Source organism: Puma concolor, chromosome B4 (genome assembly GCF_028749965.1).
Source record: "Puma concolor isolate L17-30 chromosome B4, mPumCon1.1.hap2, whole genome shotgun sequence".
Classification (NCBI taxonomy): domain Eukaryota; kingdom Metazoa; phylum Chordata; class Mammalia; order Carnivora; family Felidae; genus Puma; species Puma concolor.
The window spans coordinates 39,391,882-39,407,016 of NC_141673.1; the positions used below are offsets into that span (position 1 = coordinate 39,391,882).

The following is a 15,135-nucleotide window of genomic DNA, read 5'->3' on the forward strand; positions in this document are numbered from 1 at the left end:
AATCTACCCCCTTTGAGATCTGCTTTGGCCCCCAATGTAGTAAAATTCGTCATTACAAAACTAAGTATATGTACATATGCACAAGAAAACTAGAACTAGCACGCAGATCTTTTAAGTAATGTGTGAGGTCTATTACTACTTACATAATAGAATTCAAGAATCCAAGCATCTCACAGGAATTTCTGCGGTTTTGTTATCTAATGCATTCTTAATTGGCCCCTTCTATACAATTTACTGTTCCGTGTTGGACATTGGAGAACTATTTAAAACAAACAAGACTTCAGATTTAGGCCAGTCTTGCCATTAACAAGCAAGTCTGACCTCTTTTGGTTGAAATTTTCTTTCTTGTAAAATAAGAATTAGACCAGATGATCCGGATAGTTCTTTAAACTGTACTATTTTGTAACTATAAATAGAACTAATTGCCATCAAATTGCATTGTATTCTACGTTTGGAGTTTAAGCATACCAATCACTCTCTGCTCAGTTTCTCACTGAACTAACTTTAAATATCCCTCTGAAGTATTGTATTATCATAATTTTGTTCTTCCTGTTGCTAGTGGTTGGTTGTGCCAGGAAAATTTGACTCTATCTCAAGAATTAATCCTTGTAAATGCTGTATGGTTTGCTCTGTCTCACTCTTTTAATATCAACAAGGTTTTATCATACTTTATTTGGCAAGCTTCAGAAAGCAGTCATTTCCCTGTAGAGCTACAGCTTGATTTGACAATTTCTAAACTATTTCTTTTTCTACTTTTTTGTAAGGTTATTTCCTTGAGAAACTATTTGATGTAAAGTAACTATTTTGCTGAATTTTCTTTCATAAATTATTTACTGAGTTTGTTTTTTATGAGTGTTATTTTCCTCATAAATCAGCTGAAATTAGGAACTCAACCAAAAGTTTAATTTCCTTCCAAATGATTTGTAAATTTTAGAGGTAGTTGAGGGAATGAGGAGGGAAGCATATTTTTGCTTTCAGGTTGTTTGGTTTGTTTTCCTCTAGAACTTGACACTTTTATTCTTCAATGAAATCAAATTATAGAAGGACTTTAACAATATTAATAATATTAAGTTGGATGGTGGGCACTTGAGGTTTGTTTCATTATTATTCTTAAACGAAGGCTAAATGTTTACATACATGTATATACATTTTAACTTTCATGTGTAGATTTAACTAATCGGAAAGCAAATTTTTAAACCAAAAGAAAAAAGGAGAAAAAAATCATTGAATTTTTATCTTGTTTATTATTTATTCTTCCTACTAGACTGTAAGCTCTATGCAGTTAAGATACTTGGTTTTTTCATCAACTGATACATCCCTAGTACGTAGGACAGTAACTTAAGGACCCAGTACCTAGCACTTGAAATAGGGAAACATTTGATAAATATTTGTTGTGTTACTCTCCTGTTAGGTGGACTGTTTTCCAGGATGATGGTCTAATAGATTATGCATGATTTGTACTTAACTATGCCGAATAGGCTTGGCTTCTGTTGAATAAAGAGGTATTGTTTAGCATTGAGAATAAAGTTTATGAGACTGAGTTTAGCTCATTCACTTTATTCAAAAACCTAAGACTTTAGTGATTTTTAAATGTGTCACTTTAGTCTTGTCCTTTTTTGGTATAGTTTGAGATATGATGCTTTCACCCTATTAACCTCTTGTGGATATTTTCTTAGTCACAAATAGAATTGAATGAATCAATGCAAATCAGAACTATTTAGTGAAAGTTTATACTTGCCCTAAAGATAAGAATATTTTAATATTGTCTACTTATAAAGTGTAACAGCATAAAATAATGATAAGGTAGAAACTTATTTTGGAAAAGTGACCTAAAGGAGGAAGAGAGGTATAATGAAAATGAGTATCTCTTAGGGTTTTAAAGTATGTACTATACTTCTTCCCAAAAGTGTAGAATGCCACCTGTCCTCCCCCATTTTGAAACTAAAGAAATACTTTAAAACTAGATAAATGATCTTTGACCATTTGAAAAGTAAACCTTTCTGCCCCATTTATAAATTACTGTTAATTTATAGATTTAAATTTATAGGTAACTTTTTCAAATCCAGTCTGAATTTTTTCTAGCATCAGATTGATTTTCATTAAATTTTCAAAAATCTTTTTCTAAGTAATTCATTGTTAATTAGAAATTGTCTCAATACATTGTGAAAAGAGATTTAAATCTTAATTCAACTGATATTCTCATTTAAGTGTAGACTTTTTAGTGGTGAGCAGGCATGCTCCTTATGACACTTACGCATACTATTTGACAGGAGAATAAGCTGATTATTGACAAAAAGCAGTTTTTAAATTTCTTGGAATAAAGAGGAACTATGAGTTTTAAATAAGCAAGGTAAATTGTAGATGTATTAGAAAAATTGCATAGCTCTTGTAATCTTTTTACTTACACTTAATATTTTATGTACTTAATCTTTATACTTACACTGTATTCATGCATTCAACTTAATTTTTTTTTTATATTTTTAGTGTTAAAAGTACAAAAGTCAGATTCCGTTCTTGCTTTTTATTCTTAGAAGCTTTGTTGTTTGTCATCATGTTCTGTTATGTATTTCAGCATACATATTGAGGCATTTCTAGGAACTCCTTGAAAAATTCACTTGTTAAAAGGGATAAAAATGGTAAAAGACTTGAATTATCAAAACCTTAAGCAAAAATGAATATAAAATACTGTTTATCTAGACATTGAAGTAGTCCATACCAACTCTTGACTCCATGTTTTTTTGTGTTTTTGTGATAGATAAGACAAAACCTATGGCTTCTGTAACTAATGCCAATACATCTAGTACACAAGCAGCTCCTGTAGCTGTTACAACACCTGTGTCATCTGGTCAGGCCACACCTACGTCACCTATTAAAAAGGTAAGCCAAATTTTTGTTTGCTAAAAATACATCTATTCTGTTTAAGTACTAAAGTATTAAGACAATTCTTAAATTTGTATACTTTATTCCAAAAGTAAAGTTTAGAACAAGAATGTATTTTTCCTTTTTAATTTGACTTGAGATTTTCTTTGAACCATATTACATTCTTTTTTTTAATATAATTTTTAAAGTATTAGTTTGCACATAAAAACTAATGGCTTTGTATTTTTTATTTGTACTGAATTTTTGAGAAACATGGGTTTTGTATCCTTTATCCCTGTTGATAAGTAAAGGTACATTTTGTTAATTTCACATGTGTGTGAGTTAAGCACAAAAAATACTACCACAAGTCAAGGACAGAGCTAGAATCTAGATTTTCTTTTTTGTTTAGTTTTGTTTTTATTTAAATTCAAGTTAGTTAACATTCAGTACAGTATTGGTTTTAGGAATAGAACCCAGTGATTCATCACTTCCGTATAACACCCCGTGTGCATACCAACAAGTGCCCTCCTTAATGCCCATCATCGATTTAGCCCACCCCCCCCCCCGCCCCGCACCTACCTCCCCTCCAACAACCCTCAGTTTGTTCTTTGTAGTTAAGAGTTTCTTATAGTTTGCCTCCCTCTGTTTTTATCTTAGTTTTCCTTCCCTTCCCCTTGTTCATCTTGTGTTTCTTTCTCTTTTTTTTATTTTTATTTTTTTTTTTTATGTTTATTCCTTTTTGAGAGAGCACAAGCAGGGAGGGACAGAGAGAGAGGGAGACACAGAATGTGAAGCAGGCTCCAGGCTCTGAGGTATCAGCACAGAGCCCAATGTGGGGCTCAAACTCTCGAACCTCGAGATCATGCCCTGAGCCAAGTCAGATGCTCAACCAACTGAGCCACCCAGGTGCCCCTCATCTGTTGTGTTTCTTACATGGAATCTAGATTTTCTAACTCTACAAAGCACTAGATTTGCAAGTATGGTATGCCATAAGAGCATGATCTCTGATGTCAGACAAAGCAGAGATCCACACCTGAACCCCTCTCCCCCTTTAGCAAGGTACTGTCTTCTTATCTGTCAGGGGAAAGAAAGACAAAACAAAAACAAAAGAGTAAGTGAGCATTGTAAGTGTTGGTGGAGAGAGAGCCTGGCTAGTGACAAAGTACTCCCACAATGTTAGTTTCATTTCTTCCTCTTCTCCTTTATTCTGTTCTCCACGTGGGCTCTGTCCTCTTGCTTCCTTTTCTCCACCAAACAGTGCTTTCCAACTAGTTTGTTGATATTTTTAAAGATTTTGCTTTTCCCTGCTACTCCAGAACCTGTACTTCATTTGACCCAAATTAAAGATTACAGGTTTTGTTTTATTTTGTGGGTGTTTTTTTTTTTTTGTTTTTGGTTTTTTTTTACCACTGCTTTCTCTTTTTAAAGGCTTCTCCCCACCAACCCTTACTTGTCTTTAATGAGCATATTCATTTCCCTCTCTGTTTACATACACACGCACACACATATGCACACACATACACACACTTTTTTGTGGAAACATTTAAGAATTGAGTGCAATCAATATAACACTTTACCCCTAAATACTTGAATATGTATCTCCTAAATACAAAAGCATTATCCTTCATTCCCATACTAAAATGATCCTATTTAAGATATTTAACTTTGATATAATACTCTGATCTGTGATCATTATATACAAACCATTATATACAAACCATTATATACAAACTATTTAAGATATTTAACTTTGATATAATACTCTGATCTGTGATCATTATATACAAACCATAGTGAAGATTTTTTCAGTTGTCCTCCTACTAATGTTTTTCTGTTTGTTTTTTCTTGAAATCAAGGGTCCACTGAGGGATTGTACATTGTATTTAACTGTCATGTCTGTGCCTTTGGACTTCTTATTTTGTTGCTTATCTGACATTATTTGGTTTGGGTGGGTTTGATTTTAAATTCCCATAGTGTTTCTATTATGTTGTCAGTATTGCTAATTTTGGATTTGGCTTCAAGTGATCAAAATGTGAACCCTTTAGAATAATAAACTAGAGAAAATCCATACCGCTAGTAATGATCCTCTTCTAAAACTCTTCCTAAGGAAATTAGTATTGTGGGTTCATAGTAGTAGAAATGCATGGATTTCACTGGTACAGTTTGAATATCAGGAAACTATATGAATGATTTATCTTACCTTCTGTATTCCAGAGCTGAGGGCTTCTTGAAATTAGGTAGAACTCATGTTCATAAGATCATAATTATATATGCTTAAAAGTGAAATTTTTCAGGGGCAATCTCTCTGCAGAATTTTCAAGATGATTATCATGGTATAACTGGAGTCAACATAGGCTGCTTTAACTAAACTTTATTTAATTCTAGAGTTCTTCTATACTTCTTCAGTAATTACCAAACTTTAGCTTTTTTGATTTATTATCTGTTAAAACTATAGGATTATCAGAAGTTTGCAAGAAGCTCCATCCCTCTGAAATATCTGGCCAAGAAAAACTGGCTCTCATTCTTTTGAGTATTTAGCTAAGCAGTCTCTTTCCTGCTATAGTCAAACAATTACAGTGGACTTCTTTCAATCAACTATATTTTTCTCAAGCATAGCCCCAAATTTTAATAACTTAATTGCTCTTAATATCCGTTAGATTAACCTCTTTGCTATAAAAATCCTTGTTCAGAATTACTTATGATTCTGTAATTAAACTGATATAATAACAAGTGTTTTCTGTGATTTGCATATTTAGAAACTCCACTTTATTCTCAATTTCAAGCACCATAACTTACTTGGAAGATTATATTGTTTCAGTCTTAAAACCTTAAGGGTTTTGTAGCCAAATTTTATTCAAATCAACAAAGTTGTGGTATACAGAAAATTTGAAGTATTATTTTAATGGATGGAGCAATCTTATTTATTTTGTATGACTTTTTAAAGCCTTTAATTTTGTTCAGTGATACTTTGTAATGTTAATTCAGCATTTTAATGTTTCTAAGTTAGTTTCAGGAATTTTCTTGTAACTTAGAGACCTAACAGATGAATTGCCTTAGATGAATTGTTAATCTGTAAATGCATTTTAAAAGATTTTGCAGTTAAGAATTCTATTTTTAGATTCTCACTCACTACTCTGCTTTTGATATTTGCACAGAGGTATGCTAAGTTTTGTTTTCTCCACCATTGCATAAACTATATATAAATACACACTCATACACTCATGGTAAGCAATAGATCACAAAACAGAAGCTCTAAAGCAGTATTAAATATCACTTATATTTTCTAACAACTCAGGGTGGCAGCTACAGAGAAACATAGATATATTCGCCTTAAATGATTTTCCCTTAAGTTCTTAACTCTTCAGCTAAAATTAAAGAATATTTCTGTAGCAGTAAGATCAGGCTTATGATTTGTGGAGATGTTTTCTATAATACCATCAGTTTGGTTTTATGATTTAAAATTTTAACAGTAGGGGTGCCTGGCTGGCTCAGTTGGGAGAGCATGTGACTCGATCTTGGGTTCATGAATTCAAACCCCACAATAGGTGTAGAGATTATTTTTAAAAATAAGTAATCTTTAAAAAATTGTTTAGTATTTTTATTTTTGAGAGAGAGTGTGAGTGGGGGAGGGATATAGAGGGAAGGGAGCAGGATCCAAAGCAGGCTCAGCACTGACAGCAGTGAGCCCAGTGTGGGCCCAAACCTATGAACTGTGAGATCCTGACCTGAGCCAAAGTCAGATGCTCAACCAACTGAGCCACTCAAGCATCTCTAATCTTTAAAATTGTAACAGTAATTTTATATACCCCTCTTTTGTCAAAATAAATATTTTTGGTTGGGGCTCCTATGTGTGTCTTGGTCAGTTAAGCATCCAACTGTTAATTTCGGCTCAGGTCGTGATCTCATGGTTCATGAGTTTGAGCCCTATATCGGGCTCCGTGCTGAGTATGGAGCCTGCTTGAGATTTTCTCTCTCTCTGTCTCTCTCCCCCGCCCTCCTCCCTGCTTGCGCTCCCTCTCTCTCTCTCTCTCTCTCTCTCTCTCTCTCTCTCTCTCTGTCTCTCTCTCTCAAAGTAAATAAAATAAAAAACTTAAAAAATAAATATTGTTTGGGATCTCAGAAAAAGATTGCCTACTTTGTTGTATGCACATAAATTCTGATAGGGTAAACTGTATTTACTTTACTAGATGGTAAAAATTCAGAATTTTCTTGGAATTAAATGCTTTGGTTAATTGAATCCAATTATTAAGTATAATAATAATTTAATAAAAAACTACTGTATACTGTGGTATATTGCAGTATGCCAGTAGAAGTGTACAAATACAGAATGATGGTTTAAAAATGAAAGAGATCATATTTGATTTGAGGTAATAAAATTACAACATTTGAGATCTTGAATGAGTAAGTAGTATTTCAACTAGCAGGAGAGTTTGTACAGTTTGCTGAAAGGAAAAAAAGAAACAATGTGAACAAAGTAGGGACAATGTAGAATCTTTTGCAGGAAAATAAATTGTTTAGTTTGATATCTAGAGTACATATACAAAGTAAAACAGGAATAGTAAAGCCAAATTGTGGAATGTCTTCATTTCTCTGGTAACATTTTTAGTTTGATGGATAGTAGAGAATCAGAAGATGTTTAAACAAGGCTGTGAAAGAATTATTCTTTATAGAATATAATTTTGGTAGCAACGTACAGGTGTATTTGAAGGTGAGAGACTAATTGAAAGACGATGTATTAGAAAATCATTGAAGTTGCCCAAGATGATAAAAAAAATAAACTAGAGAAGTGGCAGTTCTTAGAAGGAGAAGAGTTTCTCCTCAGAAGGAGAGGAGTTTCAGAGACTTGGCAGCTAATTTATAAATGAAGGACAATGACAGAGAAGAAGTCTAACATGGCTATGAAGTTTCAAACAGGGAATTGAAGAAATTTATTGGTGCTACTAACAGAATTAGGGAACTGAGGGAGAGCCAGTTTGGAAATATAGGTGTTTGATTGTAAGTATGTTGAGTTTCAGGTTCCAGTTGTAGTTCTAGATGGTCCATTCTCCAGGTAATTAGAAATTTAGGACTGGGAATTTAGGAATAAGACTCAACTAGAAATAATAAATTTGAAAATAAGCTGAGCACAGTTCATATTGAGCTTGAGGAAGTAGAAAAGACCCTGTTCCCAGCCCGCAGAAGAAAGTAGAAAGAGAAGATGAGAGATCTGAGAACAGGCTCTTGAAATGCTTGTGTTGCAGGACTGTGCTGACAAAAGCAACAAGGCCAAGAAGGAGGGTGGGCAAAGGAGTAAGAAAGTCAAAACAGTGTCCTGTTACAAAAGCCAAAAGAAGAGTTTCAGGGAATAGGTATAGTTGAATATTTCAGAGATACGCATTTACAGACCAAGTAAAATTGAAAGGTACTTTTAAACACATAAACCAATAAATCCAAATTCACACTAGGCAGAATGGGGGTAGATCAGTCATTACAGTGCAAGAAAAGTCCATTTTAAATTGCTAATACTGCTTCATTTTTCTCAACTGTAAAATAGCAGTATTAATAGTATTTCAGTGGGTGGTTGTAAGGATTAAACGAGATAACTCCTGTGAAGCACTTAGTTTAGGGACTGGCGGGAGTAAACATCTGTTAAATGTTAGCTTCTCTTGTAACACTCAGTAAATGTTACGTTATCTATTTTATCATGGAGGCGTAACTTTGTTTCCAGTTTTGGGGAGGTTCCAAGGCAGGGATTAGCAAACCGTAGTCGGGTGAAACTGGCCTATTACTTGTTTTTGTACAAGTTAGAATGGTTTTAATATTTTTTTAATTTATTTTGAGAGACGGAGTGCAAGCAGGGGAGGGGCATAGGGGGAGGGAGAGAGAGAATCCCAAGCAGGATCTGCACTGTCAGTGCAGAGTTCGATGCGGGGCTCAAACTCGGGAACTGTGAGATCTTGACCTGAGCCGAAATCAAGAGTCGGCTACTTAACTAACTGAGCCACCCAGGCACCCCTGGTTTTAATATATATTTAAAAAATTTTTCTAAATGTTTTTACTTATTTTTTTTTATTTTTTTTAACGTTTATTTATTTTTGAGACAGAGAGAGACAGAATATGAATGGGGGAGGGACAGAGAGAGAGGGAGACACAGAATGGGAAGCAGGCTCCAGGCTCTGAGCCATCAGCCCAGAGCCCGATGCGGGGCTCGAACTCACGGACTGCAATTTTGTGACTTGAGCTGAAGTCGTACGCTTAACCTACTGAGCCACCCACGCGCCCCTGTTTTTACTTATTTTTGAGAGAGAGAGACAGAGACAGAGCAAGTGGGGGAGGGGCAGAGAGAGTGAGGGAGACACAGAATCCGAAGCAGGCTCCAGGCTCTAGGCTCCAGGCTCTAGGCTCTAGGCTCTAGGCTCTAGGCTCTGAGCTGTCAGCACAGAGCCTAACGCGGGGCTTGAACTCACAAGCTGTGAGATCATGACCTGAGCCAAAGTCGGATGCTTAACCGACTGAGCCACCGAGGCACCCCAAGGTTTTAATATTTTTAAATGGTTGGAGGGGAAAAATCAAAAGAATTTTTTGTAACCCAAACTTAAATTTCAGTATATCTAAATAAGTTTTATTAGAAACACAGCCACATTTATTCTCATGTATTACCTGTGGTTACTTTTGTACAACACTGTGGATGAATAGTTACAACAGTGACTCTGTGGTCTGCAAAGCCTAAAATTCACAGTCTGGTCCTTTACAGAAAAGTTGGCCAATCTCTATTCTTGGATGGTCCCTATGAGTTTAGACGCAGAAATCAAAAACTGGTCATCTCAGTGTCTGTATTGTTTTATAAAATGTTACATGGGGCGCCTGGGTGGTGCAGTCGGTTAGGCGTCCGACTTCAGCCAGGTCACGATCTCGCGGTCCGTGGGTTCGAGCCCCGCGTCAGGCTCTGGGCTGATGGCTCAGAGCCTGGAGCCTGTTTCCGATTCTGTGTCTCCCTCTCTCTCTGCCCCTCCCCCGTTCATGCTCTGTCTCTCTCTGTCCCAAAAATAAATAAACGTTGAAAAAAAAAATTAAAAAAAAAAAATGTTGCAGAGATCCAGTGGAATCCTTAATGTTTTGTTAATTTTTTTCACAGTGCCACTTGGCCGAAAGAAGTATTTGTTTCATTTATTAAATAGTTAAGTGCAAGTAAGTTAACAGTGGCAATTTGTGCCGTGTCCAACAGATGTCACTGTGCTTTCTCTCAAAACTTGAAAGTATACTACAGCGCCCTTGTGATTTTATTCTGGCATCCCTGGAATGCCTCAGTGCACTGTATATCATGAGGCTATTTATGAACTTATTGATAGGAATTACTTACTAGAAGTACCAGAGATATCTTACCATCATAATAGTTTTGTCTATGAAGTAGCCCTCTGACATTCTGGGTGCTTAAACAAGCAAGCACTCTGAAATGCTAATTATATCAAACTTTGGCAATAAATATGGAAGAAGGTGTTTTTTCTTTTTTTTTTTTTAATTACCCATATCCTATGCATATAGCAACTAGTTAGTTGCTATATTCACCCATCTGTTCTTAACTGTGGTTAAATATTTAAACAGTGAAGTTCATGAAATGAACTGGTTAAAGACAACAAATGTTTCATTTTGAGGGCTCTTGGAAACCTTGAAAATGAAATATTTGTACAAAAGAATAGTTTTTAGTTGAAATGTTAAAATTAATATTTGGTGGTAAAATCAAAAAGTAAGTTTAAGGCTATGATACTAAAAATACACTGAATTAAATATTCTAAGTGGAAGATAACATCACTTATTACTTTTTGTTGATTATGCTGGATTAAAAAAAAAATTCTTAACCCAAGTATATAAATGAATAAAAATAAAATTCAAATGCAGTAGTCTGTTCATTCAAGTACTATAATATTTGCTCCATGTGCCTTTAATTGCTTTAGAAATTTCTTTATTAGATTCTTTCAGATTCTTTCTCTTATGCTAAAATTAGATTTGTTCCCAGTTACTTTTAAGATTGGATCATTACCCAGTTATTGGGTTTTGTTACAAAATTCTTTTAAACAGAAAAAAGTATGTTTTGTTTATAACTTCCTTTTTGTTTTGTGCTTTCAATCTTTATCTCTTTACCTGTCTTATTTTAATTGGCTTTAGTATGATTTCATTGCTCCTATCATGCCTGTGGTGGAATCAGTAGATCCTGCATCATGGAGGCAGGGCTTGCGCAAAACTGGCATTGTTCTTGTGCCCAATAAGGGTGAAAAATCCATGGTGAGGCATTCCTATGTGCAAGGATTTATGAGGTTACAATATAACAAGTTTAATATGAATATTGGTTCCAGAGATGCATGGTTTTAAAGTCCTTATGGTGTGCTCATTTCTGTCCTCTGTATTTGCATTATAATTTTTCTGTGTGCTATAAAGTGTGGAGTGTGTTTTCTTAAATCTAACTTTTGGAAAGATAGTTCTATTTTTTTTCCAGTTTTAGATCTTGACATTTTTTACTAAGACATTAACCTACTTAGTAAAAGTGTTTCTCCTGAAACTATTAACTATAATTTCAGACATATTATCTGTAAATTTGTTATTTCCAGCTTAAGGATTGATCAGTGTTGATAATTACGTTTTCTTTTCCTTAAAAATAAAATAACAGTTTCCAACCTCAGCCACAAAGATTTCTCCCAAAGAAGAAGAGAGAAAAGACGAGTCTCCTGCATCTTGGAGGTTAGGACTTAGAAAGACTGGCAGTTATGGCGCACTTGCAGAGATCACAGCATCTAAAGAGGCTCAGAAAGAAAAAGACACTGCAGGTGTTATACGTTCAGCTTCGAGCCCCAGACTCTCCTCCTCTTTGGATAATAAAGAAAAGGTGACTTATTTCATCATCTGGTTTCTATCAACACTCTAATCATTTGTTTTCCAGGAACATGAAATCTGATAGATTTTCTACTTTGTGTCATTATTAAATTTGTGTATCAACTTAATTCACCTGACTTCATGAATTTTACACGATAATACAAATAGACCTACCTTAAACAAATGTCAGTATGGAATTATAGGCATACCTCAGAGATATTGTGGGTTTGGCTCCAGACCACTGCAATAAAGCAAGTCAAATGAGTTTTTTGTTTCCCACTGTATATAAGAAATGTATTTATATAAGGCACCTGGGTGGCTCAGTCAGTTAAGCGTCTACCTCTTGATTTTGGCTTAGGTCATGATCTCATGGTTGTGAGATTGATCCCCGCATCAGGCTCTATGCTGGGTGTGGAGCCTGCTTCAGATTCTCTCTTTTTAGGCCTTCCCTCTCTCTCCCGTATGTATATGTGTGTGGATATATATATATATATATATATATATCCACACACACACACACATATACATATATATATATATCTATATATATATATACACACACATATATATATGTCCACATACACTCTAATTTTATGTATATTTTATACTCATATACTCATAAATTTTATATATGTTTATGCTGTAGCCTCCTAAGTGTATAATAGCATTGTGTCTAAAGAAAATGTACATACCTTAATTTAAAAATATTTATATGCTGACCATAATTTGAGCTTTCAGCAAGTTATAATCATTGTAACAAATATGATAATAATGAAAAGCCTTGAAATATGGTGGGAATCACCAAAATGTGACATAAGAGACACAAAGTGAGCAAATGCTGTTGGAAAGTGGCTTGGATAGACTTGCTTGATGCAGGGTTGCAACAAATTGCAAATTGTAAAAACCACAGTATCTGTTAAGCGCAATAAAACGAAGTATGCTTCTGTAAGTACTGGGAAGATCAGATTTGCTCAAAAAATAAATTATGAAACTATACTTAATTAAATGCTTTACTCCACTAGACAGTTTATAATAAAATATATTGGGGGGCATTTATTCTAGAATTTATTCTAGAATGTAATTATACTCGTAAGTTGCATTTATCTAGCATCTGCAGTTTTATATCTGCTACATCAAAAGCAACCTCCTTTTAATCAGTAGTTTTAATAACTGTATTTGAAGGATAGTATTAAATTATATCAAATAGAATGTATGCAGTTTATTCATATATATTTTATATTGCTGGATTATTTCTTTTCTATATTTCCAGTGCTTGTACTTTTTTTTCATATAGTTTTGTCCCTCTGTTTAAAGTGTTTGTTTCTTTGTGTCAGAAATCAGAAATAGAATTTCTCATCAAGTAATTTTAAAGTTTTTTATTTTGTATATATTGATTGCCTAATTACTTTCCAAGTACTTGATGCCAGTACAGTGGGAATGTATCATACCGTTGCTCCTGTACTCTCAACTGGATTTGGATAAATATAACTTAAGTATTTTTTGTTTGGAATATTTTAACGTTATATCAAAGTAATGAATAGCTTACATAGCATAAATAATTAGGACTTACCAGTTAACCATATTCGAGACCTTATTTCTCTGGAAAAAAATAAGAATATTTTATTATATTATACTGCATTACCTTACATAATCTGTTATAGAAATTTAGAAAAAGTCATTAAAATGAGGAATTTTTTTCCTTATATTAAAATATTGTCTAATTCTAGATTAAAGGAGAAAAGAAAATCGGTTTGAACAGGCTGTCCTCTGGCACTTAAAGTATTTAACTATTAATAGACATTAATTTTATTTTATTTTTTTTTATTTTTTTAAAAAAATTTTTTTTCAACGTTTTTTAATTTATTTTTGGGACAGAGAGAGACAGAGCATGAACGGGGGAGGGGCAGAGAGAGAGGGAGGCACAGAATCGGAAACAGGCTCCAGGCTCCGAGCCATCAGCCCAGAGCCTGACGCGGGGCTCGAACTCACGGACCGCGAGATCGTGACCTGGCTGAAGTCGGACGCTTAACCGACTGCGCCACCCAGGCGCCCCAATAGACATTAATTTTAAAGAGTATAGGTAGGAGCTGTGGAAATACTATAAAGTAAACTGTTATGGTTGTATAATTGTAATTGTATAATTGTACATTGTTGAATACTCTTTCCTTAGTACTTTTAGCGGTTCCTGTAATCACAGATTTATTTTTCACTCATTTTTTTTCCTGTTGTGTAGGAGAAAGATAGTAAAGGAACTAGACTTGCATATGTTGCACCTACAATACCAAGACGACTAGCCAGTACATCTGACATTGAAGAGAAAGAAAACAGGTGGATTCATTATGATTTGCTTTATGTTTTTACTATGAAATCTTTATTACCTAGCATGACAATGAAAACATGAGCATTGTTGTAACTCTGTGGGATATATTGATTGTGGGAAGAACACCAAATAGAAGGTCCTGAGGAGATGCAGATTTGTATATTCATGAAATGGCAAAATCAAAACAAAACACATTGTAGTTGGGACAGTGGTGCCAGATGAGGTCACAAACTAATCTAGTACAGACTCTCCAAATAGTTGAAACCTACAGAAAAGGAGAAAGAAAGGAGAAAAAGCTCTTAATCACTGTCAACATTTTAGTTTCTTTCTTCCTATTTTCAGCACATGGGGTATGAGAACTTTAAAATATAATTGTAGTCATGTTATAACATCCAGTTTTGTGTCTTGACTTTTTTTTTTTTTTTTTTTACCTCACATCTCATACGTAGTCTTATGTGTTCATACATATCTTCAGTAAGCGTTGGTTTTCATCAGTGCATTATGTTCCATAGAGTAGGTCTACTGAGGTTTAAGTAACTATTTTCCCTCTCCAAATATGGACATTTAAATTGGTATTTTATGATCATAAGTAAAACTTCTGTAAATATCTTAATTTTCCCCACTGTAGTTAGGATTATACCTTAGGGATAGAATCTTAGAACTGGAATTACTTTCATTTCTTAATAAATATTCCAAAGTATTTTCTTAAGGGATTTTACTAGTTTCTGCTTCTACTAATGTTTTTTAATAGACAGCTTTCTTAATCCTGTTTTAAAATTATATACCACAATTTGAAAGATACTCTTTTCACAGAGACTCTTCAAGTTTACGAACGAGTAGCTCCTATACAAGAAGAAAATGGGAAGATGATCTCAAAAAGAATAGCTCAGTTAATGAAGGATCAGCTTACCATAAAAGGTAATATAATTCTTAAGTAACTTTTATGCATTCTTTTATAAAAATATGAGGCAGTTTGTTTGGAGCCCTCAATTTAATATCATTAAGAAAATGCGTGCTTTCATTGTTTAAATAAAACGTCATTTAAAAGTCCAGAATATATACTTAGAGGTAGATGAAAATTTGTTTTTACTTTTATATATATTATGTATAAT

General features: G+C 34.1%; 1 protein-coding gene across 11 annotated transcripts in view; it reads left to right on the plus strand.

The window, feature by feature from the left end:
- Window positions 1-15,135, plus strand: part of PPP1R12A (protein phosphatase 1 regulatory subunit 12A) — a 160,409-nt gene that overhangs the window by 99,244 nt on the left and 46,030 nt on the right. For 7 of the 11 annotated variants that reach the window (XR_015253468.1, XM_086712745.1, XM_086712740.1 and 4 more), the window contains exons 9-13: window positions 2,756-2,877; window positions 11,002-11,118; window positions 11,501-11,716; window positions 13,937-14,031; window positions 14,837-14,941. Coding sequence is in view for 10 of the 11 variants with exons in the window: in XM_086712745.1 (XP_086568871.1) it covers window positions 2,756-2,877; window positions 11,002-11,118; window positions 11,501-11,716; window positions 13,937-14,031; window positions 14,837-14,941 (655 nt within the window). In the remaining variant the exon portion in view is untranslated. The remainder of the gene's footprint in view (window positions 1-2,755; window positions 2,878-11,001; window positions 11,119-11,500; window positions 11,717-13,936; window positions 14,032-14,836; window positions 14,942-15,135) is intronic. The other 4 variants (XM_086712742.1, XM_086712747.1, XM_025926734.2 and 1 more) reach the window with 1 other exon arrangement.